General features: G+C 47.4%; 1 protein-coding gene across 4 annotated transcripts in view; it reads left to right on the forward strand.

The window, feature by feature from the left end:
- The window catches only part of KCNIP3 (potassium voltage-gated channel interacting protein 3), an 81,465-nt gene that overhangs the window by 43,870 nt on the left and 9,603 nt on the right, over positions 1-27,992 (forward strand). Inside the window, exon 1 of one of the 4 annotated variants that reach the window (XM_032352812.1) lies at positions 12,993-13,447. The exons of the other annotated variants lie outside the window; for them this stretch is intronic. Coding sequence (XP_032208703.1) covers positions 13,345-13,447 — 103 coding nt within the window. The 5' untranslated portion in view covers positions 12,993-13,344. Of the gene's footprint in view, positions 1-12,992; positions 13,448-27,992 lie in introns of those variants that run through there. 4 annotated transcript variants of the gene reach the window in all.

The raw sequence follows: 27,992 nt of genomic DNA on the forward strand, positions 1-27,992 counted from the left end.
AGGCAGTGGCTTAACCCACTGAGCCACCCAGGCACCCAATTTTCAGCAATTTGACCATGATATGCCTAGCTGTAATTTTCTTTGTATTTATCCTATCTTGGATTTGTTGAGCTCATTGAAAGGCTCAACTGTTTTGGATTTGATATCTTTCATCTGTTTTGGAAATTTTTCTGCCATTACATCTTCAAATTCTGATTCTGTCTCTTGCTCTCTCTGCTTCTTCTGGGACTCCAATTACAGTTGTTGGGCTTTCTGATTCTGTTTCTTACTCTGTCTCTGCTTCTTCTGGAACTCCAATTACACATTTGTTGGGCTTATTTACTTTGTCCCACATTTTCCTTATATTCTTTTCTGGTTTTTCTTTCCTCTAACATTCATTGTAGTCCATTCACATTTATTGTAATTAACGATGTGGTTGGATTTCCATCTGTTATTTTGCTACTTTTTTTCTATTTGTCTCTTTTTTGTTCTCTGTTCCTCTTTACTGCTATTTATTGTGTAAAACATATATTTTATACCATTTTAATCCTCTATTTTTAACACCACATAATTTTGACTTACTTGCTTAGTGGATCTTGTAGGGATTATAATATACATTTAATTATAACAATTTACTTCAGAATAATATTAATACAGTAAAATATAAAAACTTTCCTCCAATATTCTACTGCTTTCCAGCTAATTCCATTATTTCTGAGAAGACAGCTATTAGTCACATCATTCCCAGCCTGTGAGTGTCATTTTTCTCTTGCTGATTTTAAGATTTTCTTTGTATTTCAACTGTTTGACTGTGATGTGTATGGGGGGGGGATATCTTCATGATTATCATTTTTTGAGGTTTTTGAGCTTCCTAGATCTAGAGATTAATGTTTTTTTTTCCTCAAATTTGGAGATTTGGGCTATTATTTCTTCAAATGTTGTCTTTGCTTTTCTCTCACTCGCCTCTGTTCTTCTGGGACTGTCATCAGATTCCTATTGGTTTATTTATTTATTTATTTATTTATAAAAGATCTTATTCATTTACTTGAAAGAAAAAATAAAAGAAGTAAATGAAAATTCTGAAGATGAAAAGTGAAATAACTGAAATTTTAAAATTCATTAGAAGGATTCAACAGCAGACGTGAGCTAGCAGAAAAAAGAATCAGTAACTTTGAAGAGAGATTATAGAAATTATCCAATCTGAAGAACAAAGAGAAAAAACATAGAAGAAAGGTGAAATGACTCTCAGATATCTGTAGGCCAATATTAAATATACCAACATAAGGGCTCCTGGGGTGGCTCAGTTGGTTAAGTGTCTGCCTTTGGCTCAGGTCATGTTCTCAGGGTCCTGGGATAGAGCCCCACATTGAGCTCCTGCTTGGTGGTGGGAGTCTGCTTCTCCCTCTCCCTCTGCTTATGGCTCCCCCTGCTTTTGTGTTGAGATCTTCAATACTCACAGCTTCTACTGATCTTTTTTTTTTTTTTTCTTAAGCATGAGTCACATTTTCATGTTTCTTGGCATGTCTGCAATTTTTAATTGAACTCTGGATCAGGGACATGAGCAACTTCATGTGGTAGATGGTGTCTGCTTCTTCTGCGGGTCACCTGTGTTGTCAGGGTTGGAGGCAGTGAGAGACAGATGTGGGTTCCAGCTTGTTCTCACTTTTTCTCACTTCGTATCCAGCCTTTTCCTCTATATTCTAGTCCTGTTGACCCAAATACAGCAACTTCAGGCATATGTAGGGACAATAGCCTTCCATGGACTTCTTATTCAGCTCCCCCAATTGAGTCAGGTCTCATTCTTATAATAAACCCTTTATTCTCTCTATCACTCTCTGTTCTATAGCTATATTCTCTATAGTCATAGTGGTTCTGCTTCTCTGATCAACCCTAGTGATGCAAATTTCCAACTTGCTGTTAAAATTTAAGCTTCATCTTTTCATTTATTTTGTCCATTTCCTTATTTTATTTTTGGAAACATGTTAATTATAGTTTTTTTGAAGTCCTCATCTGCTAACTCCAAAATCTCCATCATATCTGTATGTTTCTATTAAGTTCACAATCAACCACTTTTCCTTCTTCACATGCATAAAACTTTTTAACCTCATGCTGATTGATGTGCTTGTTATACATGTGAATGGTATGTTGTAGGGGCTCTGGGTTAGCTCCTCTCCCTTGAATTTTGTTTTGTCAGGCAATTAACCTTCTGGCAAGCCACACTCATCCTGTGAAAGCTTGCATTTAGGCTTGTTAAAGTATATCTGTTTCAGCTTTTTTCTTATGTATAGAGTGTAGCTCTTCTCCTAAGTCATTGTCTTAATCCTAAAGTGTAGCCTTCCTGGGACCTCAACAGAAAGCCCAAGTTGTTCCCAAGTGAACTGGCTGGACTCGACCTTCAATATTTCCTCAGAGTTGTGTGACTTGTGAAATCTCCGTTCAGCTTTTAGTTTCCTCAGCCACTATTCTCTGCGAGCCCTCCTGGAGTCTCTCCCTGCTCATGAACAGCCTGACAATTGACCAAGGACCCAAGGGATATTTTTGTAGATTTGGGGGGCTCTTCCTTCTCTGTGCCTCCCTCATTTCCAAATACCTGCCCTCTCAAATCAGGGCTACCTTAGCCATCCTGAAGTCTGATCTCTATTTCCTCCATCCAGTGTGACCACCAGTGCTAGGAAGTTTTGCTGCCCAGCATTTTGAAAATACAGTCAGGAATAAAGAAGAAATGAAAGTCGGTATCATTTAATGTGATTCTCATGGATCATTGTCCTATATTAATTCATGTCCATTGCCCACATATAATTGTTGTACATGTTTTGTCTAGATTTTATAGTTATTTCCATTGGTAAGTTTGATGTCAGCTACTTCATCATAATTAGAATTTTCCTTTTCTGCACTCAACAAGGCTGAGAGAGGTAATGCCATTTGTATAGTTAAAAACACAGATGTGTTCAGACTCACCTGTGTTCTTGCTTGGTCTCTGAATGTCAACAGGATATACAATGAATCATTTCTCTGTGATAATAACAGAAGCTTTAGCCCCTATTGAGTACCTCACATGGGTGAAAGTCACTGTTCTAAGTGCTTTGCATGTGCTAATTTATTTTACCCTCACACTTACTCTGTGACAGGTATTATCATTCCCATTTATAGTTGCAGAAACTGAGTCTTGTTGAGGCTTATTACTTGCCCAGGGTCACATGGCTAATAAGTGGAAAGGCCAGGATTTGAATCCAGGCACTCTGTCTTCAAAGCCTGCACTATTAACCAATATCCCACACTGTCATTTAAAAACAATCTTAAGATTTTAAAAAAAAATGTTTTGTTATATAGGTACTTGTGTGGCACAGTCTGTTAAGCATCCGACTCTTGCTTTTGGCTCAGGTCATGATCTCAGGCTTATGGGATCAAGCCCCATATTGGGCTTCATGCTCAGCATGGAGTCTGCTTCAGATTCTCTCCCCCTCTCCCTCTATCCCTTCTGCTCGTGCACACACACACACTCTCTCTCTCTTTCTCTAAAATAAATCTTCAAAAAATTTCTTGTATAAGTTATGAGAAAATCACTGTAGGAGCAGAGCCTTAAATATAGCTTTTCCTCCCAGGAATCTGCATTTGGAGTGTGTAGAATCTGTCGGCTTCCTTCATTTCTCTCAATGAAGCTCCCTCCTTTCCAGTCCTTCTGCCTCTACCTGGGTGCAGGCAACCTTCACCTTTCACCCAAACTCTTCCCTGTCCTCATCATGGGCTTCTCTGCCTCCAGGCTTGTTCTTGAAGTAGCAGGGCCAGAGAGGAAAAGCAGGAAGCTAAGCAGAGGAATGCTGGTGAGGACTGGAGCCAAGAAAACCAGCCCAACCATTGAGCTGGAAGGTGGAGGAACCTATAGGTGCTGAGAAAAGCAGCAGAACAAACAGCTGGAGCCCTCAGTTGGGGCTTGAACAATTAGAAGAAAGCTTCCAGGCAAAAGATTGGCAACTGGCAAGGAGCAGGCAGATATCAGGGAAGACAAGAGCCCCAAAGAGCCATTGTGGTCAGCACAGGAAGTGGATGGGTAGGTAGAGGTTGTGAGGCACATGACCCATCTCTCTGTGACACTGCCTTCACAGTACATTCAAGCAACAGCTTTGCCTCTTACATGGTGAGCACTTGGTATACATCTCTTAAGCTTCAGTTTCTCCTCAGTTTCATGGCACAAAAACCTAAGTAATGGTGACACAAATGAGACAAGGGTTTAGTTTTCTCAAGCAATGACAAATCCAGAGGTAGGTAGTTGTTAGGTTTAGTTCAGCAACTCAAGCCATCACAATTCAGGAACCTATGTCCTTCTCTCATGGCTCCAGATATAACCATCATAATCCATTCCACAAACGGATTGGAGAGAAATTACAAAAAAGGCAGATTCCATGGAGTCTCTCCCACTCCATTTAAGGTGGTTTCCAAGGAGCCCCACCCAATGGCTTCTGCTTATATCTCATTGGCCTAAACTGTGTCATATGGCCATCTCTAGCCACAAAGAAAGCTGGGAAAAGTAGTTTCTCTGCAGAGGACATTGTTGCCCCCAACAAAATTAAGGTTCTGCTAGAGAGAAAGAAGGAAAAAACAAATCCTAAGTCCGTGCAACCAAAAATCTCTGCCACAGGGGTACATGATGTTATTTCCTCCATAATTAGGGTCAACATGAAGAAGAAACCAGGTAATTTTTGTAAAGCATCTAGCAGATACCTGGCTCAGACAATAGCAGTGTATATTCCCAAACTCAAGGAGCTCTTCTAATTAGCCCATCTAAGGAAAATCTCCAAGAGAAACTGACTCTGTAGAATGCTCACCAGGACCATCCACAGAGTGAGGGCTCACTAAATATTTGAGGCATTGACTTGTCTAAGCCCCACCCAAGGAGAAAGCATCAGCAGAGGCTGGTGAGACACAGTCTAAAGCCTTTTTAAAGCCCTGTGTTGGAGGAAGTGGACTCTCTTTACTTGGTGGGTAGAGTGATGAGACTTTGGTCCTTGGACCTAGGTACTCTAAGAGAGTGGTATGAATGCAAAAACTGTAGCTTGTCTGCTCCAAATCTACTCCTTACTTCATCCCTCTTTAGGGAGCTGTGGTTCTAGCCTCAGGTGTCTCCCTTCCTCCTTCTGCTACTAGTAGAACTGGGTCTTCTTCCTCACCCTGGGGGTGGTCCTGATTGATCTGAGCCATCATGTTTGCATTAATTAGGTTAGATCAGGTGTTATAGCAATGAGACTCAATGTAGCTCAGTGGCCTAAGGACAAAGTTTATTTCTGTCTCCTGTGACCATCCTGAAGTGAGTGCTCAGGTTGGTGAGGGGCTCCACTCCATGCAGACATGCAGGGCCCCAGTGATTTCCACCTTGTGGCTCTGCCAACTCTTTCCTATCCAAACTTTGGAACTGAATTCAGATAATTTTCTAAGATGCCTTTCACTCATGAGTTCTCATACTTCTCATCCAAAACTCAGGACTCTGATAGATTTGAATGTGACATTACACTACTCATGACCTGAACTTACCAAAATAAGTCTCACATCTGAATTCAAAATACATGGATTTGGATAGTGAGGATTCTTGGGCTACCCATGCTGCAGTGGAAGGAGAAAGCTTAACTGGCTACCTTAGTTCTGTTCTCTGGATCCACCACCTTGCCCCTTGTCCTCCACAGTTCCAGCCTTGTCCTCCATTCCCTGTCCATTTCCCTCTGGGCCACACTTGAAGTAGGCATTGGGAAATGTGTCTTCCTCTGGAGTTAGAGAGCTTTCCAAGTTTTCTGCTAGTACAAGTTGGGAAGGTCAAGAGTTGTTGTGGATCTTGATTACTCAGAGGATTTGGGGGCCAGACTTCTGGCTTCTATCACAATATAATTCCCTCAAAGACTTGGTCATTTTCTGGTTCATTTTCTTCCAGTCAGTTCTGTGTTCAGTAACCACTACCGACGTTCTTTTCTGAATATAGTTCTCCTATAGTTGCTTTATTTCTTGGCTTCCTTCTTCTACCCATTTCTGTCTCTCATTTGAGGCCATCTTTGTTTGGCTGAATGTTTGGCTGATAAATCTGAAAAGACCTTTGAAAAACATTTTCTGCAACAATCTTATTTCTATTGCTTGGTCCAAGTGTTTGCTTTGCTAACATCGTGAAGCCTTCTGTACCTTGTGTCTCCTTCTTCCTTTCTTCCTCTATTTTCAAAATAGCCAGCTCTCACCTTATTATATCTTTTTCTTTAAGAGATTTTTTAAAGTTTATTTCTTTCTCCTTGAACATATCAGGGTGAATGTTCTAGCTTGGTGGGCGGTTCTGTTCCATGTAGGTCATTCAGGGACCAAAGTCCCTTCTATCTTGTGGCTCCACACCCTCCTCCTCTTCCAGACGTGTCAGGATCTGCATGACTGAGGCTGGTCATTGACATGTCTGGGTTCCTGCCAGTAATAAAAAGAGAAGAGAGAATGGTGAGGCTACTCACTCGTTGACTTAAGGCCTCCATCCCCAAAGGAGCATCCATCTCTTCTACTGTTATGAACTTACTCATATGGCCACAACTAATTGCAAAGGGGTCTGGGAAATGCTGTGACCACTGGGCAGCCATGTGCCCAATTAAGGCTTTTTTACTTTAGAAGAAAGGAGAGGAGAATGAGTTTTGGTGTAGAGCCAGGAGTCTCACCTATAGTGCTGGTCTCATTCCTCTTGCCAACAACAGATTTAGGCATGGCATGTGAAATAATTCCAGTCAAGAAACACCAAGAAGTGTTCATGGGAAGCTTAATGGGTAAATTTTTTTCACTATTAAAAAAAGACATAGGAAGAGATGATCCCATCTTTTCCAGGACATTGTCACATCAAGATGTGATGTCTGGGGCGCCTGGGTGGCTCAGTGGGTTAAGCTGCTGCCTTCGGCTCGGGTCATGATCTCAGGGTTCTGGGATCGAGGCCCGCATCGGGCTCTCTGCTCAGCAGGGAGCCTGCTTCCTCCTCTCTCTCTGCCTGCCTCTCTGCCTGCTTGTGATCTCTCTCTGTCAAATAAGTAAATAAAATCTAAAAAAAAAAAAAATGTGATGTCTGGAACTAGGCATCTACCTTGTGTCATGAGAGGAGCAGGTTGTGGGTAAGGTTAATGTTTTGAGGCTGGAGATGTAGGTAGATACATGAACCCAGGTCCTTAATGATACCCCCAGATCTGAGCTGATTATCCCTGGAGCCACCCTTGTGCTGGACTTCCGTGTGTGACATGGTGCACTTCCTAACAGTTTAAGTTAAAGGAAAGGAGGATTTCTGTTACCTGTAGCCACAAACCTCCCACATTTCATCTGAGGTTGGGCCAGAGCAGAGACTGTGTGGAGGGGTTCTCTGTGGTCCCCAGAGATCTGTCTGATTGGAAGATTTGGGCAATACCATAAGATAAAGTAGACCCCTTTGGTGTCACTTGGTGTTTCTGGCTCTGAGGAAGTGGGCATCTCCAGGAACAGGTCCCTCATGCCTGACTTGGGAGGCTTTCACTTCCATCAGCTTGTCAGATTCTCATAGCTCGCTGTTTGACAGGCATGTCACCAAGTGACTCCAGGAAAGGGAAGCTTGGAGAAGTGGTGTGCCTTGGCCAACTCTGCCAATAGATTACGGTTGGAACTAGGGACTTGGCCCTGGTTTTCTTGGACTCCCAGTCTGGTGCTCTTGCTAGTGATACCAGAACAGCCTCTGCTGAACTAATTAGAGGAAAATCATCATCTGATATCCCATTAATTATTTTATAAATACACCGAGGCAGGTACTAATTATACATTCAGGAAACTTACCATCTGGTGGGAGAACAGAAACAAATCAATGAATACATAAATAGCTAAACTCACATTGCAAAGAGGGAAGGGGATGGGGGGTATAGCAGAGCAGGGACTAATAAGGGGAGCAGGTCAGAGAAGATACTCAGCAAAAGTGACATTTGAGACCCAAAAGACAAGTAGGCACTAATTAGTTGGGTGAAATGGAAGAGGAGGAGGAGGAGAAAGAACATTCGTGGCTCAGAGAAGAGCTTGCTCAGAGATCTGGAGAATCTTGGGGCCATTCGGGTAGCTGCAGGTGTGGCTGGCGTCATTTGAGCAAAGGACAGGAGGAAGGGTCTGACCATGCTGGTGTAGAGGGGCATGGCAGGATTGAATTAAAATCATAGGCTGTGGAGCTGGAATGTTTGGGTTCAAATTCTGATGCTGTGTATTATCAGCTGTGTGCTCTTAACCAAAGAATTAACCACTCTGTGCTTCAACTTCTTCCTCTTATCAAGCCCCTACCTTATTGGGATCTATGAGAAAAGAAGAGTGGTGTTGAAGTGCCTGGTGCATGGTGAGTGCTTAGTAAATGTCAGCTGCTCTGATGGACCATATTAAGGATTTTGGTCTTTGTTCTATGAGTAACGAGGGTTGCATTGATGAAGACCCTTTTGGTTGCAAGGAGCAGCAACCCAACTCACATTGGCTTAAGCAGCAACAGGGAGATTTATAACTGAAAGAGACAGGTTTAGGTGTGCCATCAGGCACAGCTGGATCAAGGCATAGAACATTGTCAATTGGGCCATTTTCTTTAGTTCTATTTTCCCAAGAAATAACTTCCTTCTTCAGCTTCCTGTTCCCACATGGGTGGCAGAATGGCCATTTAGCTGCTATAGTGAACAAGTGTGCCCCTCCTTTTTGTCCCAGGGCCAGTCATGGAGGTCTCTCACTGAGTCCCAGCAGGTACCCACCCCTGAATAAATCACTGTGGCAGTGGAGGGGTGGTATGCAGTGGGAAAAGAGGAATTGGTGTTGGTTGACCAGTTATATTGCCAAAGCTCCAAAATCACAAGGCTGGCAGGGGCAGGGAGTTCTAGAAAGGAAATTGGGAGGGCTGTCACCACATCAGGGAGAAGAATGTCAAGCAGGCAAACACAACTGGTGTTGAGTCAGACAGCCACTCGAAGTTTTAAGCAAGGGAAAAACAGGATCTTATGTCCATCTTGAGATGACCACTCCGGTTGCCGAAAGAGGGAGAGACAGGAGGAGGATGGAATGGAGATGGGGAGAGTTGCTGGCAGCAGGAGTCCAGGGGAAAGGGACAGTGGCATGGCCAAGCTCACGGCAGGGGAGCCAAGATGGGTGATAAAGAGTCACAGTGCCGGAGTTTGTTGGTAGACTGGGCAGGAGTGGGACAGGAAGATTCCAGGCTAAGCCAGGGTTTTGGTTCAGAGCAGCTAAGATTGAGCTTGAAGGAGGGGCAGGTTTGGGGGAAGCCTGACAGTCTAGCTCTGAACACACCACATGTAAAGAGCCTTGGAACATCCATGGGGAGGAGTCCTAGAGGCATTTCTTTGGGATGTGGAATTCCACTCATGGACATTCTTGTTTGGTTCCTAGGAAGTATGAGAAAGAGAAATAAACTGAGTAATGACTGTTTTGCCTAGTAGATTGCACTAGAACCAAAGGGGGCCTGCCCTCTGGGAGAGTTGAGACAGGAGCCACTTGCTGAGCTGTTTGCTGAGCTGTTTGCTGGGCATGGGTCCCTCAAACAGCATGTGTGTAGCCCAGTCCCTGCCTTAAAATTCAAAAGACCTTTTAAAATCCTTGGGCAACTACATGATCAGTAGGCTGGGGCACCCAATTAATGTTTGGTCAAAGAGACAGGTCCCAACCCACCAGAGCTGACAGCACAGCTGTGGTGAGAGAGGAGAAGCACGGGGTGACATGGGAGATGTCCGGGCAGACAGCCAAAACACGGTGCAGAACGGCCCGGCCCAGGCAGCAGAGGCCATGGCGGTTCTGAGGAGAAGCGGGTTGGTATAGGGCTGGCATAATCTGGGAAGTCTTCCTGGAGGCAGAACTGGAGTGGTAGCAATATTCCAGGCGCAGGAAGACCATGACCTCAGGTGTGGGATGCCAGGCTAAGTTCGGGGTGTGCCCCAGACCACCCCAAAACAGCTGGAGGTCCAAAAATTTTCTAAACCAGGACACCAAGTCCTCCAAGACCCTCCCAGACATCTTGAAGTCTTCCAAGAGAGGGCTTGGGGCTCCCCAGCCCTCTACTATCACCCGGGGTAGAGCGAGCTGCTCCCTCCACATTGCGCCCTGTCTTTCCCTACTTCCGTGGCAGTCTACAGCACCCTGAAGGGCAGGGATTTCTCTCTGTGCCCCTCCCCCAAGACAGGGAGCTGGCAGGGATCACTGTCAACAGCCAGCATGCTCCTTGCCACAGGAGGCACTTGGGGGATGTTGGGGAGGGCACAGCTGGGAGCTAGAGAAGGGAGCTACAGCCAGCTGGGAAAGGCCTGGCCTGGGACTTCATGGGTGTGGGGAGGATGTATAAGGTCTGGGGGCTTGTCTGCCAGCTTCCCTGTCTAGGTCCCATGGAAGCAGCGAGCGTGATGGGGCCATCAGCCCAGCCTCAGTGGACCTGGTTGGCCCCAGGGCTGGCAGGCCCCAAGCTCGTGAGTGAGCGGGGGAGTCAGCTTCCCATCCATTAGGCCCCTGGCCCAGGCAGCTAATGCCGAGCGGACATTCTGCTCTCATCCCTGGTATCCACTTAGGCATCGTTAATATTTTACGCCGCAGAGCCAGGGGATCAATGTCTCATTTATAGCTCAGTGTTTATGAGCAGTCATTGAAGCTTTCCCAGGGAAGATGCTCAGGAGCATCAGGGGAAACTGAGGCAGGAGAGCAGGGGTGGACCAGCTTCTGGAGGACCCCCCATATGGCTTCTTTTGCTTGCTCAGTTCTCTATCTGCCCCACTCCCCCCATCTGTCTCTCATCTGGCACCCTGAACACACCCAGCTCCAAGAATACATCATAAGAGGCCATCAGAGCCCATGACACAGGCCAACCCTCGTCTCTCTCTCTGGATCTTTTACAAGCCCCTGGAGAGGTGGGCTTGTCATGCCCATTTTAGGAAACAGGCTTAGAGAGGTTAATGTATTCTTAACTAGACCACTGACTGAGGACTGGTGGCAATGGGCTTGGACACAGGCTAGATTTTACTCAGCATGTAAGTGTGTAAATTAGGAGAGTCTTGAGCCTTTATTAACTTACACACTTTAGCAACTCATGTGCTCCAACAGAGCTGTGTTCTCTGGCTATCATTAGCATCTCTGCTTAGACTTCTTGGTCAGTGGAGACTCACCACATCCCACTAAATGCAATTGAAAGCTGTGCATTTACAGTTCTTTAAAAATATCTCCAATAACTCAGACTTTTAACCAGGTGTGTTAAACACTGAGGTTGAACTGCACCCGCCAGAAGAAACCCAGCAGCCTCTCTCCCACCCGTTTCCACTGGAAACAGTGTGGTATGCTGGCCCAGCATCTGCAATGGAATCCAGAAGACCTGGGCTGCCCCTGTGTCCCTTCCCTGGCCCAACCTTTAGGCCTCGGTTTTCTTAACTCTAAAATGGGGACGAGAAATGCCCACTGGGGCAGCCCTTACGGATTATGAGTAAAGCTAAAGGTTTGGTTCCTGTACCAGCTCCAGAAGGGCCCTGGTCCACGCACGCTGCTGTACGGAGTTCTGCGCCTGGGGCGCAGTACACGTTCAGTATTTGCTGAACGAATGACCCAGTGGGTAGCAGAGGCTCATACAGGGAAGCTACTGTTGTTCCGACCCTACGTCCAAACAGGCGTGGAACGGGGCTGGATTTCCCCCTCCACTAAGGCAAATGGAGAACTTCTAAAGAACTTGGAGGGGCGCCTGGGTGGCTCAGTTGGTTAAGCAGCTGCCTTCGGCTCAGGTCATGATCCCAGCGTCCAGGATCAAGTTCCACATCGGGCTTCTTGCTCAGCAGGAAGCCTACTTCTCCCTCTGCCTCTGCCTGCCACTCTGTCTGCTTGTGCTCACTCTCTCTGACAAATAAACAAAATCTTTAAAAAATAAAATAAAATAAAATAAAATAAAATAAAATAAAATAAAATAAAATAAAATAAAATAAAATAAAATAAAATAAAATAAAATAAAGAACTTGGAAGTTCGAAGCAGCCCGAGCCTTCTCCCGCTCTAAGCCCGGGGCTGGCGAGGACACCCGCAGAGCGCAACGCCCGCGGGAGGGCAGCAGAGAGCCACGGCTCGGGCCCTCAAGTCCCGGAGTTCGGGGACTTGGAAGGATCCCGGGCTCCGCCCTGCCATGCCCCCATCTCTCCCAGTCCTTTCCTATCCCGGGCCTCCAGGCTGGAAGAGAGTGATTCACAAACGAATTAGCGCTCCAGTGCACTGCCCGCGCGTTGGACTTGGCATCCGTTTAGCTCTTTCCCACAGCCGGAAAGGCAGGCGGGCACCAGCCCCTCTGTAGGTAGGAGGAATCGTCAAGTCCGTGACTCGACCAAGGTCACGCAGCAAAATCAGGAGTGGAACTCAGTTCCGTAGTCTCTAATGCCAAAGCCCACACTCCCTCTAAAAGCCTGGAGCGCACGTGGGTTTCCGGAACTGGATAACTTTGAATACCAACTTTTTCATTTCCAGTGGGGGCCAGACCAAGGCCAAGTTCAGTCTCGAGCCGAGACCTGGTGGTGTGGGAAATACCCCGGGGTGAGAGGGCTTTCCCGACCTGCCTTGGCCAGCGGGGCAGTGAGCGGCTATGGCAGGCTCCGCACCCCTCAGCAAGGAGTACGGATTCCCGAGTCCTCGCAGAGAGCAATGCTGCGGCTCCCTTCTCCTCCGGTCCCCGACCCCTTCCCCAGCCACTCAGCCCCCACCCCGCACAGGCAGTTGGGTGAAACCGCCGACCGCTGGGTCTCCGGGGGCATGGCTGGGGGGTGGTGGCTGTGCGCCAGGCTCCGTACGAGGGCTGGGCCGCACGGGGCGGGGCCACCTCCCTCCGCCCCTTCCCGAGCTCGCGCTGGCGGGAGGGGGGCGGCCGCAGGGGACGCCTCCCCGGGTGGTCGCCGCGCCTAGGCCAATGAGCGCGCCGGTAGCCGCGATGAAGGCTGGGGCGGCCGGGAGCGCCCGGGACCCCCGCCGCCGCCGCCGCGCCCCCGTGCCCCCGCGTCCCTGGGGCTGGAGACGGGGCGAAAGAGGCGCGGCGCCCGCGCGGGCCATGGAGGCGTCTCTGGCCCGCGCCGGCCGCCCGAGCTGCGCTCCGCGCCGCCGCCGCCGCCGCCGCGCCTCGAAGTTTGCCGGCTGACTCGGAAAGTTGCGCTCGGGCTCTGCTGCCGCGCGGCGTCCAACCTCCCGGCCTGCCCAGTTCGCCGCCGCAGCCGCCCTCCGCGGGGCCCGGACCCCGTCTACACCCGCAGCCCCGCCTGCCGGGGGATGTGAGCCGCGGCCTCCCCAAGAGGCCGGGCGGGCTGCACCGGCCCGGGCGCCTCCCGAGGCACGCGCGGGCGAGGGGCACGCCCCGGCCCCGGGCAGCTCGGGTCGCCATGGGCATCCAGGGCATGGAGCTGTGCGCCATGGCCGTGGTGGTGCTGCTGTTCATCGCCGTCCTCAAGCAGTTCGGCATCCTGGAGCCCATGTCCATGGAAGGTAACGCGTGGCGGTCCGCTCCTCTGCCGGGGTCAGCAGCGTTTGGGGAGTGAGCAGCAGCGGAGTGCGGGTCTGCGGGCCCGGCGAGTGCTGCCCTTGGGCGCCCAGCGCTCAGCGGCACTGGCCGCTTGAGCCGCCGCCCCCTCCGGACTCCAGAGGGCTGGTCTGGGACTGAGGGAATGGAGAAGCCTGGGGCTCTGAGGAGCCCCAGAGGGGTTGGAGCTGCGGTGCTTGGGGTGGGCGTGAGCGAGATGCCTGGTGACACCCTGAGCCATCCTAGGCCTGCCGGTCCGAACTGCCCCGGGTGAGCACAGCCGGATCAGGCCTCCGGTTGACGGGAGGTGGCTCAGGGTGAAGATGACTGGAAGGATCCCCAGCCAAGGGTACTTGATAGTGGCAAGTAATGAGACCTTCGCCACATCTTGGGGCTGCCCCTTTTGCCTCGACTCCCATCCCTAGGCATGGCTCAGGCCCACGGGATCAGTAACCAAACCCTCAGGCGCCACATTTCTGTCCCAGTGCAATATTAACCGAGAAGATAGACCTACCCTTTAATCAGACTGTGGACAGCCTCCCTGGGACCCCTGAGAGGTGTCCTCGGAGCTGTTCCCCAACCTTCCATACCTCCTGAGACTTCTGGGCAGGTTAGGAGGAGGAGCCCCTCTAGGGCACACCCATTCTGAAGGGGACCTTGACCTCCCTGGGCTGTAACTTCCCCTCCTCCCTGTTGGAAGTGGCATTTGCAGCCTCCTGCCTCTGTACTGCAGGGAAGGGGGCCAGCCTGTCCTGTTCTTGTTACCTGTGCTCCCTTGCTGTCCTCTCGGGGGAGGACGGACATCTTCCTGCCGCAGCACTCCGCTGACCTTGCCAGGCTCCGGCTCTTAGAACTGAAACCCAGAGGTCCAGGCGGGCAAGGAAGGCAGACTTTGTCTTTGCTTCTGAACTGCGTGGCAGCCCCTCCAGCCTGAAGATGTGCCTCAAACCCCTACAAAGGGACAGGAAGGGGCACAGGGCCTGGAAGCAAGGTCCTTCCTCCATTTTGCCTTCAGAACCTCGAGCTGACTCTTTACCTGAAGTCCATGGCTATGTGCCCCTAAGAAGCCGTCAGGCTCCATCACACCTTTCCGAGGCAAGTCCATGGGGCCCAGAGAGAAGAGATGTGATCAAGTGGTTCTGAGAGATGACACCATAAGCTTTAAATGTTATGTGAAGAGGAAAATTGCCCAAGCTGGGCCTGCACTTGTCTGGATGCTGAGCCCGGTTAGGGAATCTATGACAGGGGATTTAGTGGGAAATGCATTTGTTTGGGATGAGGTGGGTGGGGGGGAGCATCCTGCACTGAGGACCGTTGCCTCCTGCAGGGCACGGGGCTGTCCCACATGCCCTGTCCTTTGCCATCTGCAGTCTGGGGACGGTGTGGGGGGTGTTGGTGCTTAGGCAAACCATGCCCCCCCACCCCCCACATTGATCTTCCATGTTTCCAGGACCCTCCTGGGCTGCCAAGGAGCCAGGAGCACCAGTGGTCTCATTCTGCTTGGTTCTGCAGAACCTTCCGAACTGAGCCCAAGCCCCTCCCAGGTCTGGGCCTGTGAAATTTGTTTTTGTGACTTAAGGAAATGGGATTTCTTTACAAGGTGGATAGTGTGCACTGGACTACAGAGGCTTTCTTCAGCCTACTAAAAAACTCACTTCAGGCTCTAGTGAGTTTCCCTTTCCTGCTACAGTTGCCCATTCATGCCCCTTAGGAGTTCCGATGCGTTGAGGCAGTGGGAGAAGTACGGACCCTGTGTCACCCAGGTCTTCGCTGGGGTCCTGTCACCCACACGTGCTGGCCGTAAAGCTCCTTTAACCTTTCCTGGCCTCAGTTTTGTTACCTGTAAAGTGGGCTGTAGCAGACATGTAACTAACTAGCCACTGGGGCTTTAAGGCCTCTGGCACCGTTCTTGGCATATAATAAATGTGCAAACTTTGTGGACCATTCGCATCACCAAAAATTAGCAATGGAGTGATGACTCGTAGTAGTAGGACCGATTCATGGTTGGAAACATTCTCTCACTCAAACAGACCTCCCCTCCTGCCTCAGAGGGAGGGACTTCTAAGTTCCACATGTTGCCTATTGTTGGGGGTGCTGCCCTTTAAGTGCCTGGAAGAGTCTGAGGGACTGTCAGAAACCCAGCCTGGATGGGAGCGGGCACCTAGGGAAGAGGTCTGGCGCCTGGCTCCCCTCAAGTGTGCGTACATCCGCTTGTATGTCTCTTGTCTTCCCTGAGCCTCTGTAGTTCCCATCTGTGAGCCGCCAGAGTTACGATGCCCCTGGGATTGTCAGGAACTAATGGATCTGGGTTCTAGGGATGCAGCCTTCTAGAAGTAGATGCAGATCATAAAAAGCCCTTAGTCTGCCCCGGGTCTCCTGTCCCTCTCTGCCTCCAGATGACCCTGTGCAGAAATCCCGGCCGGGTTCCTCCACTAGCTTACCAGGTGACTTTGGTGCATTTAACATTCTTGACCCTGAATCTCCTCAGTTGTAGAATGAGGATAAAAGCTTATATTCCCCTATGCGTTTCACAGAGGTGTGGTGAGCTAAAGCACTTTGGAAAAGTGAAAAGCAGAACTCAAGGCTAAGGGGCTCACAGGGTGGGGCACAGTGGCAATAAGTGACCATGGGCTGGAAATTCTTGGTGCTCGGTTTGCAAGCCCTGACACCACATAGCTTTTTGTCCACCACATCTGGGCCTAGGACTGGACTTCGGTCACTGCCTCTTATCTTGAGTCGGATTTCCTAGATTTGGGATGAGTAACTCTCAACGGAGGGCAGTTTTGCTCTCATGGACATTTGGTAATGTCTGGGGACATTTTTGACTATCCCAGTTGGGGAGAGGGGGCTACTGGTATCTCGCAGGTAGAGGGCAAACATCTGACAATGAATGGCGACAGCCCCCCCAAAAAAGAATGATCAGGTCCAAATATCTGTAGGGAGGCTGAGAAACCTGATTCTGGAAGGAGCACTTGGGGTGAGGTGGCCAGGGGCTGGGACGGCTGCTTTTCAGGCCTGACTCAGTCACTGACATGTTGTCGTTAACTTGGGCCAGTCACTCCTCTTACCTGAGCTCTGTTTCCTCGTCTATATTGGGGTATTGGATTGGAGGCCCATCTCCCCTGGGAACTTTCCCTCACCCCTCTGGCTCCCTGCCCCTTTGGGTTGTGTTATGATGCCGTTCTAAGATTTTCTGTGTCCCTGTCCCCACCACATACGGACTTTCCGAGAGGGTCAGGGACTGTGTCTATATACTTGTGGCCCCAGAGTGTGCTCAGCACTGCTTGGCAAACAGTAGACGTTGAAGAAGTGTAAATTACATGCCATCACTGGCACACATTTATTGGGCACCCTTTGTATGCCAGGTATGTGAAGCCACCAGAAGCGCAAGTAATGCAGGGTCTTGGCCCTCCTTTTAGGACACCCCTGGGCAGATGTCCTCTGAGGGGAGGACCCCTCTGGCTGGAGTGGGGACAGAGAAGCTGAATTATGACAGTGGGGGTAGAGGTGGGTGAAGAGATAGAGGTGTGAAGGGGAGAATGGGGAGTGCCTAGAGAGAGGTATGCATGCCCTGACCCACCACCCCTGCTCTTCCCTCCTGGAGGTGGCCCAACCTCTTTTTGTGTGTATCATGATTTTGTCCTCCACAGCAGCAGGCCCATCCTGGAGATGAGGGAGCTGAGGCTTAGGGAGGGTAAGTCACCTAACTGTGGCTCAGGTGGGTGGCTCCTGTAAGGCAGGGAGGTGGCCTAGAGCCTGAAACCTGATGCTGCTCTACATTGGGAGATTTGGGCCAAACCCGCTCCCTCCCCAAGTCAGTGCCTCACTTGTTGCATGGCTGGTGGTTTCAAAGTGTCTTAGCTATGGAATCTCCAACCGAGTCTTACTTGGAAGCCCAGTCCCCCCGACAGACGGAAGATGCATTGCTGGCATTCGCAGGGGAGTCTTGCTCTACAGTGGTCCCCGGGGCTCCTCAGAGGGACCTCCGGGTCTAGGAGTCCCCTGACCATCAGGGGCTGTCCACACTGGCTGGCTCCAATCCCTCTTGCCTCGCTGGTAGGCCAAAAATGGCTTTCACCCAGGACCTGGTACATCTTTGCTCAGTGAATTAAAGATTTGTCGCCACCTTTTCCGAGCCCCTGCAGGTGGGTCCTGGCCAGAGGGGGCTGTGTGGCATGAGGTCTGCTCCCTGGGAGGAGAGCCCCACTGGAGATTTGTCAGCTTGCTGTATAACGCGGGGACCTCCCGCTTTACAATGACAGCTTTTTTTTTTTTTTTAAGATTTTATTTATTTATTTGACAGAGAGAGATCACAAGTAGGCAGAGAGGCAGGAGAGAGAGAGGAGGAAGCAGGCTCCCCGCTGAGCAGAGAGCCCGATGTGGGACTCGATCCCAGGACCCTGAGATCATGACCTGAGCCGAAGGCAGCGGCTTAACCCACTGAGCCACCCAGGCGCCCCATGACAACTTTTTTTTTAGAACAGTTTTTTAAAAATTTTATTTATTTATTTGACACAGAGAGAGAGAGATAACAAGTAGGCAGAGAAGTGGGGAGGGGGGAACAGGCCCCCTGCTGAGCAGAGAGCCCAACTCGGGCCTTTATCCCAGGATCCTGGGATCATGACCTGATCTGAAGGCAGAGGCTTTAACCCACTGAGCCACCCAGGCACCCTTAGAACAAATTTTTTAAAGCCTCCTGATTTTCCACCTTTCACAAAATGTTTGTTTGATGGAGAGGTTCAATCTTGGTTGCTGAGCCCCTGGTTATCATTGGGCAGGGGTGTGTAGTGTCCAGGACCGGCCTCCGGGGGCCCAGGAGAAGGGCTGCACCCAGGGAGAGGTGGAAGGGAGAGGACAGAAGCAGGCTGACTTCACCGTCTGGCGGAGCACGGCTCCTCGGTGTTCTAAGGAAAACTGTAGCAAATGGCTATTTAGATCCATCAGTTGTCAGTTCTGCCTGTAATTGCAGCAGGTGGGTGTGAGGCCGTTGGCATCTCCTAAGAGATCTGGCAGCATCTCCGCCCAATCAAACCAGAGGGATGAATCCTTGGATTTCTCTTGTTGATGAGCCTGGAGTAGTCTCCATTGTCCCCTGAGAGCTTGTGGGGTGCCCAGGATCTGGCCGGACACTGTGGGAGTCAAGGTGAAGCCAGGTCCCCTGCCCCCCAGACACTTCCAGACAGTTCTATGACCTTTCCTTGGTGCATATGTGTGAAGAGGGGGTGAAAGTGGGTGGGGGCGGTGGGAGTGGAGAGGAGGGGGTGAGATCTCTCTTCCTCTTCTTACAAGGCCACCTGTCCTACTAGATACCATCTTACCTTAATTACGTCCAAAGCTGTATCTCCAAATAGAGTCACATTGGCTTAGGGCTTCAACATGCAAATTTTGGGGAGACCCAGCTCTGGTCCATAGCACCGGTAAACAGAAATATGCACCTGGCAGGGAGTCATAGCCAAATGGAAGAAAGTAGAACAGAGATGGGGGACACATAGGAATGGTGGGGGGCAGCACCTGTGAGAAGGTGACATTTGAGGAGAAAAAGGAGGTGTGAATTCCGAGGGAAAAGCAGTGCCCTGTAGAGGGAGTTTGCCTGGTGGGCTTGCGGGGCACAAGGGGGCGGGAATGGCTGAAGCAGTGGGAGCAAAGGGAGAGACTGGGAGATGAGGTCAGAGCTGAGCTGGGGAGGGGCGGCAGTGGCGGTGGCGGTGGTGTGCGTTCATTTGGTGATTTACTGGTTATTTTTATATTCAGAGCTTAGGGGAGGTTGTTGGACAGAGGAATGCACAGGATATGTTTCCAGCAGCTTCCTCCAGCACTGTTTGAAAACTAGATCTATGGGACCCAGGGCAGAAGCGGGGCTTCAGGCCAGGAGAGATGCTGGAGCCTTGGACCAGAGGAGGAACGTGGAAGTGGGAGAAGGGGTTAGATGCTGGAGTTGAGGGTTAGAGCTGGCCGGCCATGCCTGTGGGTTGAGCGCTGGGAGGAAGGTCTATGCCCAGAGTTTTGGCCGAAGCACCCAACAGGACAGAGTTGCCGTCCCGGGAGCTGGGGAAGGCTGTGGGTAGAACAGTTTGGGGAGGAAAATCAGGAGGTCCGTTTGGAAATGCTCCATTTGAGAACCACCTAGACATCCGAGTGCAGATGGCAAGCAGACAAGGGAGTCTGGAGCTGTGGGAGAAGGTAGCCCGCAGTCCCCAACGGAGTCTTGACTTTTAAAGTAGCTTTCAGACTTAGCTGATTTCATGAGTGTCACATTTTTCCTTGCTGTTCTCAGGTGCGTTTTCCATACTAATGATTTTGAACACCTCTTCGTGTACCCCTCAGCTTTGTCAGTTTGCTCACCTCTGACTTGCCCATGGATGTCCTTTGGCCATTTCTTTTGGGACTGATGTCCTTTTCCTTTCTTCCAAGTGTCCTATTTTGTCCAGACCAAAGGTGTGTTCTCGCTTTCTTTTTCTCTTGATCTGGGTACTCTAATTACTTCTTTTAAAAGATATTTTATTTAAAAAATTTTTTTTATTTGAGGGAGAGAACCTCGGCCGACTCCGTGCTAGGTGCAGAGCCCCACCTGGGGCTCGATCTCAGGATCCCGAGATCACAACCCAAGCCTAAATCAAGAGTCTTATGCTCAATTGACTGAGCCACTCAGGCACCCCTCTAATTACTTTTAAGCATTTTAATTAACTTCTAGCAAATTCAAATATATATTTGATCTGTGCATTAAAAAGAATAATAAACGCCAGTGAACTGATCCTCCCCACCCCTGGAATTAGAACATCACTAGCCTGCCTCTCTCTGAGCTTCTCCTTTCTCCCACGCTGCAGAAGTTACCATCAGCCAGGTTTGCACTTGTCATTCCTGGATTTTTTTTTTTAAAGATTTTATTTTATTTATTTGACAGAGAGATCACAGGTAGGTAGAGAGGCTGGCAGAGAGAGAGAGAGAGAGAGAGGGAAGCAGGCTCCCTGCTGAGCAGAGAGCCTGATGCGGGACTTGATCCCAGGACCCTGAGATCATGACCTGAGCTGAAGGCAGCGGCTTAACCCACTGAGCCACCCAGGCGCCCCGTCATTCCTGGATTTTTGTTCTTATTTACCATTTTATTTCTTGGGTATCCCTACAAATAGTCTGGTTTTTCTTGGTTTTGAATTTTGTAACAAATATGTGTTACCGTCCATTCACTGCTGTAGGACGTTTCATGCAGTGGATGGCCCAGCACAGTCTGTTTATCTGCTCTGTTGTCAGGCTCATGGTTGATTCAAGCTACTGTTACTGTAGAGAGCTGGGGTGTCTGCTCTCCTGCCTATGTCCTGGCCATTGTTTCTTTAGCACACAGTTCCTAGGATAGGGTTACCAGGCTCTAGGGTATGCAAATATGTGCAACATTAGCATGGAAATGCAAATACTTCCCCACAGTGCATGCCTGTATCAGTATGCATACACACTAGGATGCTTAAAAATTACTGTTGACCAGATCAAGAAGATGTGGTATATATACACAATGGAATACTATGCAGCCATCAAAAGAAATGAAATCTTGCCATTTGCGACAACATGGATGGAACTAGAGCGTATCATGCTTAGCGAAATAAGTCAAGCAGAGAAAGACAACTATCATATGATCTCCCTGATATGAGGAAGTGGTGATGCAACATGGGGGCTTAAGTGGATAGGAGAAGAATCAATGAAACAAGATGGGATTGGGAGGGAGACAAACCATAAGTGACTCTTAATCTCACAAAACAAACTGAGGGTTGCTGGGGGGAGGGGTGTTGGGAGAAGGGGGTGGGATTATGGACATTGGGGAGGGTGTGTGCTTTGGTGAGTGCTGTGAAGTGTGTAAACCTGGCGATTCACAGACCTGTACCCCTGGGGATAAAAATATATGTTTATAAAAAAATTTTTTAAAAAAATTACTGTTGACCTCCCTTCTCTCCCTAGCCAGCACTTAGCCTTGGTCAACCTTCTTTTTTTTTTTTTTTTTAAGATTTTATTTATTTAATTGACAGAGAGAGAGAGCACAAGTAGGAGGAGCAGCAGGCAGAGGAAGAAGCAGGCTCCCTGCTGAGCAAGGAGCCTGACACAGGACTCTGTCCCAGGACCCCGGGGTAATGAGTCAGCCAAAGGCTGACACTTAACTGACTGAGCCACCCGGGCGCCCCAACTTAATTGCATTTTATTATTTCCTGCTCATTTGGCTGTTGTGTTCTTAATGTAATTTGCCTTTTCCTGTTTAATAGTGAGGTTGAGCAATCTTTCCCATATTTATTCATCTTTCCAGTTTCCTTTTTTGATGATTATCTCATCTAGATATTCTTCTTTTGATCGTTTTAAACACTGTCTTCTCCCCTTCTGCTGAGTATCTTGAACTGACCATGGTGCGCCCCCCCCTTTTTTTTTGAACAGAAGTCTTTAAGTGTGATGTAATCAAATTCATCCATTTTTTTTCCTTTATGGTTTGAACTTTTGAAGTTTTAAGAAATTTTTCCCCACCCTTAGGTTAGCAAGATTCTTTCACATTTTAACTCTATAGCTTACCTTTCATACTTGGGTCTTTAGTTCATCTGGAACCCACTTTTGCATGTGGCGTGGGAAGGGGATCCAGATTTCCATGCTGAGCCAGTTTTCCTAAAACCACCTACTAAACCATCTGACCATTGCACAAATCTTCTGTGATGTTCCTGCTCCACCTCAGTCTCTTTTTGTGCTTTTGGTGTGTTTGTCTGTTCTTGCACTAACCACACCACTTTTATTACAGTGACTGTGCAAATGTATTAGTATTTAAGGGGAAAAATCCTCTCTGTACTCTTCTTTCTAGATTTTTGTTCCTCCATATGCATTTCAGAGTGATTTTATCAAGGTCCTCAAAAAGCCCAACTGGATTTTTAATGGCATTGTGTTGAATTTGTGAGTTACTTTGGGAAGAAATGACATCTTTATATTATGTGGTCCTCTTTTTTTTTTTTAAGATTTTTCTTTTAATTTAATTGACAGAGATCACAAGTAAGCAGAGAGGCAGGCAGAGAGAGAGGAGGACGCAGGCTCCTCACTGAGCGGAGAGCCTGATGCGGGGCTCGATCCCAGAGCCCTGGGATCATGACCTGAGCGGAAGCCAGAGGCTTTAACCCACTGAGCCACCCAGGTACCCCATGTGGTCCTATCTTAAATGGAATGTCTCATTTATTCAGATTATCTTGCTATAAAGAAGTCCTTTGAGTTTTGGCTAATACTTAAATAGTTTGAGTTTTTATTGCAATCATGAATGTTATATTTTTAATTATATTTTCTAGGTGGTTATTACTGGTGTGGAAAATTGCTATTGATTTTTGTAATTAATCTTATATCTGGCAACCTTACTAAACTCTCATGTATATTGATTCTTTTGGTCCCTGTTGGGACCAAATATTTACAAGAATATTAGTTTTATCCTATACTTCCCAATTCCTGTATTCTTTCTTTCTTTCTTGAAATTTCCTTAGAGCAACGGCAGGATATCAATTAGTGGTGCTTGTGGCCAACCTTGGCTTGTCCCAAATCTTAAAGGGAATGTGTCTGAGCCCTTGCCATTCAACCTGATATTTTCTGTAAATAAATATATAACTTGCAAATATAAATTACACCAAGTTAAGAAAGTTCCCTTCAATCCTAGTTTGCTTCAAGTTTTTGTTTGATTATAAATAGATGTGGATGTTTATCAAATGCCTTTCCTGTATTAAGGTTTTCGTATGATTTTCCTTCCATATTACAGATAAAACCTTGATCATGGTGTATTTTTTTTAGTACAGTTGGATTCAGTTGGCTAACATTTTGTTTAAGGTTGTATCTATATTCAAGAGTGAAATGGGCATGTAATTTACTTTTTGTTTGCTTTCCCAGCTTTACTGAGATATAACTGATATATAACAGTGTATGGGGCACCGGGTGGCTCAATTTGTTGAGCATCCAACTCTTGATTTCAGCTTAGGTCATGATCTCAGGTCCTGAGATAAGCCCCACATCAGGCTCCATGCTGAGGATGCAGTCTGCTTACCATTCTCTCCCTCTGCTACTCCCCCTGCTCATGCTCTCTCTCTCTCTCTCTCTTTCAAATAAATAAATAAATAAATAAAAGCTTAAAAAAAAACACCCCCCCCAAAATTATATAAATGTATGAAATGATTACTATAATAAGGTTAATTAATGCATCCATCATCTCACATAATTACCCTTATGTTGCCTGGGGGGGGCAGTGTCAGTGAGAACATTTAAGATCTATTATTTTAGCAACTTTCAAGGATACAGCACACAACACAGTATTCTTAACTGTGGTCAACATGCTGTACATAGACCCCCTTGACTTACTCATTTTATAACCGGAAGTTTGTACCCTGTGACCAACATCTCATTTCTCCCACCCCCTGCCCTGGCAGCCACCACAGCCTACTCTCTGTGTCTGTAAGTTTGGCTTTTTTTAGATTCCCCACGTAAGTGAGATCATACTAAGTGAGATCGCACTGTATCTGTCTTTCTATGCCTGACTTACTTCACTTAGCATAATGCTCTCAAGGTCCATCCATGGTGTCACTGTAAATTTCATTCTTGTATGGCCCTTTTATGGTTTAGGAGTCAAGATGACAGTACTGAAAACTGGACTAGCAATATGGTGATCACTGGTCATTCTCTGAAAAGCAGCTTGTGTGGACTGGTGGGGTCAATGTCCCATAGGCCTAAGTTCAAGGGAGACTAGGAGAGGAAGTAAAGATAGTGAGTTAAAGAAGAGGAGAAGAAAGAAATAGCTGGAGGGGAGGGCAGGGCTGAGGAAGGAATAGCAACAGGTTTAGGGTTTTTGTTTTCTTTTTTGACCCTTAGGGGCAGAGGATTAATCATCTTCTTTAGTTTATGGGACACTTTTTTTTTTTTTTTAAATCAGTCTGGACCCGTTTAAACCCCTCTCTTACTTTATTCTTTTCCCTTTTATCCCTCCATTTCTACTCCCTTCGACTCCTATAGGCAATTACTCTAGTTTCTGTTTCTTTTGTTTCTAATCTACATACAAAGAGTTCTCCTTTTCAGTGTCCAGTTCTGTGAATTTGGGCAAATGCATCGTAATGCAAGCACCGGCCCAGTCAAGGTAGAGAACAGTTCCATCACACGAAAAATTCTTTCCTGCTGCCTTTTCTGTCATCAGCACGTCCCCTGTGTCACAACCCCTTGCAGCCACGGTGAGAGAGGTTTTCTTTCCCTATGATTTCTGCAATTCTGTCTTTTTGCAGAACGTCATTTAAGTGGGAGTCCTCCAATGCATAGTCCGGATTTGTTCACTTAGCTAGCGCATCTGAGGTCCATCCCCGTTGCTGTGTGTATCAATAGTTCGGGCATTTTTACTGCTGACTGGTATTCTGCCGGCTCGCAGTTTGCCCATTCACTGGTTGAAGGACATGGCGGGTTATTTCCTGCCTTGGGTGATTGTAAATGAAGTTGCTCTAAACATTTGCAGAAACGCTATTGTGTAACTCTGATAGGCTTCATTTCATATGGGTAAATACCCAGGAGTAGGAATTCTGGGTCACATGGTAAAGCTCTATGTTTATAAGAAACGGCCAAACTGATTTCTAGGTGGGCAGTACCATTTTCCTTCCCACCAGCAAAGTGTAATGGTTCCAGTTACTCCGGATCCTCACCAGCCCTTGGTATTGTCAATATTTGTTAGTTAATTGATTCTGAGAGGTGTGTAGTAGCATTTCCTCATGGGTTTAGGTTGTATTTCTACAATTGCAGTGGTGGTGAACACTTTTTTATATGCTTATTTGCCCCTTGTATGTCCTCTAGGTCAAGGGTCTGACCAAGTTTTTGGCCACTTACTAATTTGAGTTGTTTTCTTACTATTGAGTTTTGAGAGTTCTTCATATAATCTGGATATTCTTTGTCAGATATGTGATTTGCAAATATTTCCTTCCAGTCTGTAGTTTACCTTTTTTCTCTCATATCTCTTGCAGAGTGAAAGTTTTGTTATTAAAAAGTACAGTTTACCCAAAAATAAAATAAAATAAAAGTGCAACTTAGCAATTTTTCTTTTATGGATCATGCTTTTGGTGTGTCTAAGAACTGTTTGCTTAAACCCAGCCATAAGTTTCTTCGTGTGTGTGTGTGTGTGTGTGTTTTCCTAGAAGTTTTGTATTTTTATGTCTTATGTTTTAAATCTGTGCTCCAATTTGAGTGAATTTTTGTATAAGATGTAAGGCTCACACACCATGGATATATGTACCACACATATGTGTTCCTTGCCTGTGGCTCGCTTATTGGGTTTCCTAGTAACTTTATTGGTTTTTCCTCTATGTTTGTCTATTTTCTCTTTTTGCTGACTTTCACTCTTACTTTTATATGATCTCCTTTCTTCTAAAAACTTTGAACTTAATTTGCTTTCTTTCTGGATTCTGAAAAGCTTAGATCTAGAAGTTTATATCATTGACTCTATACCTATCTTCCTTTCTAATAAAGTAACTTAAAGCTGTAAATTTCCCTCTAAACGTAGCTTTGCCTGCAACCAGAAAATTTTGGTATGCTGTGGTTTTATTATCATTCAATGCAAAATATCTCAAGACTGTCCTTGTGACTTTCCTTCTCTGACTTATGGGTATGGTAGAAGTATGTGTTTTATTTCTAAGCATTTGGGATTTTTTTTACCTATCTTGTTTTTTGAGATTTTGATACCATTGTGGTCAGAGTTTTGCACTATAGTCCAGCATCTGATACATGTTGGGAACCACTAAACGTGTTTTCTATAATTGTTGGGGGTAGGGGTCTAGAGATATTAATTTGATGAAATTAGTTGATAGTGTTTTTCAAATCTTTTGTTTCTTTACTTGTACCATTTACTGGGGAAGCATGTTAAGATCTTCAACTGTAACTGTGGTTTATCTGTTTCTCCCTTTAGTTTTGAATTTTTTTTGCTTCAGTTGTTTTAAAGTTGTCATTAGGTAGATGTATATGTTTCGTATTGCTCTGTCTTTTTTTTTTTTTTTAAAGATTTTATTTATTTATTTGTCAGAGAGAGAGTGAGCGAGAGCGAGCATAGGCAGACAGAGTGGAAGGCAGAGTCAGAGGGAGAAGCAGGCTCCCTGCGGAGGGCAAGGAGCCCGATGTGGGACTCGATCCCAGGACGCTGGGATCATGACCTGAGCCGAAGGCAGCTGCTTAACCAACTGAGCCACCCAGGCGTCCCTGCTCTGTCTTCTTGATGATTTAATCCTCATAGCATTATAAAATATTCCTCTTTGTCTCTAGTCATAACATTTGTCTTGAGGTCTCCTTTTTCTACTAGTAATATAGCCACACCAGGTTTCTTATCTATTCTACTCTTCTAATTTACATCTGCATGCACATTTCACATTAAATCTGTGATTTAAGGGTATCCTTTTGTAAGTAGCATATAGTTGGGTCTCTTGCTTTTTCATCCACTCTGAAATGTCTGCCTCTTAGTTGAAGTAGGCAACTGATTTTTAACCTCCATTTATGATGTGATGTGTCCCTTTAATCCACTGCACAGTTCTCCCTGGCGTGCACCCTCCATGTTGTGCCCACCAATCCTGCCTGTGATGCACCCCTGGGATGCCTCCAACTCCCCCATCAAAAATATTATTGCTATGAACATCCTGGTACAGTCCCGTTAGCTGGCTAAGATTCTATCTGAGATGTTTACCCAGAGTAGAGTGGCTTGCTTGTAAGGTTTGCCTATACTTTATTTGATGAAGGATTGCCAGATTTAACAGTATGTCCTCATGGTGGTGGGAACGACCCAGAAGGGAGAGCAAAAAGAAGATGAGGAAAACGGAAAGAGTGGGAAGGCTTGCTGCAGTCCCATGCTGGAGACAGTGGGGTTGGGACCCACTATGCAGGTGGAGGGGTTTGCCTTGGCCAGCCACCGGGACAGTTCGTTCCCAGAGAAAGAGGGAAAGCAGGTGATATTTGGGCCAATACAGGTAGATGGGTAGACATGGGGGTGGGAGCTTGGAGAAATTTTCTTCTGGGGCTTCTGTTTTCTCAATAATGTAGGAAGCAGCCTGACAAGGGATGGGGAAGGAGGCACTGGGAATTTAAAGAGAAGAGAGGTATGAAAGCTCTGTCTTGGAGATCAGGAACGTGCATGGACCAAGGCAACAGCGCCTGATTGCCAGGCCCTTGCAGGGCACATGGCCCTGAGCAAGAGCCAGCAGGACTCGTGGGAGAGGCCTGGGTGCTGGGCAGCCCAGCCCAGGGCTCAGTGTGTTCCGGTTAGCAGTGCTGCCCCCTTGGTGCTGACTCACCTCTGTGGGCATGGGGTGGTTGGTGCAGGGCGGCTCATAGCCCTTCCTGTGCAGTGGGAGCCAGTAAGCAGCCGTGAGATAATCACACAGTCACTGTTGTGCGGGACGCCAGGGAAGGCTAGGGGTGGTGGCAGCGCAGTGGGGATCGTGGTACCCGTTTCAGTGGGAAGTTCTGTAATTACGTGAGCCTGCTGTTAGCAAGGCTCTCAGTGCTGTTTTGTCAATAGCT

The sequence above is a fragment of the Mustela erminea genome, chromosome 7 (assembly GCF_009829155.1).
Source record: "Mustela erminea isolate mMusErm1 chromosome 7, mMusErm1.Pri, whole genome shotgun sequence".
NCBI lineage: Eukaryota > Metazoa > Chordata > Mammalia > Carnivora > Mustelidae > Mustela > Mustela erminea.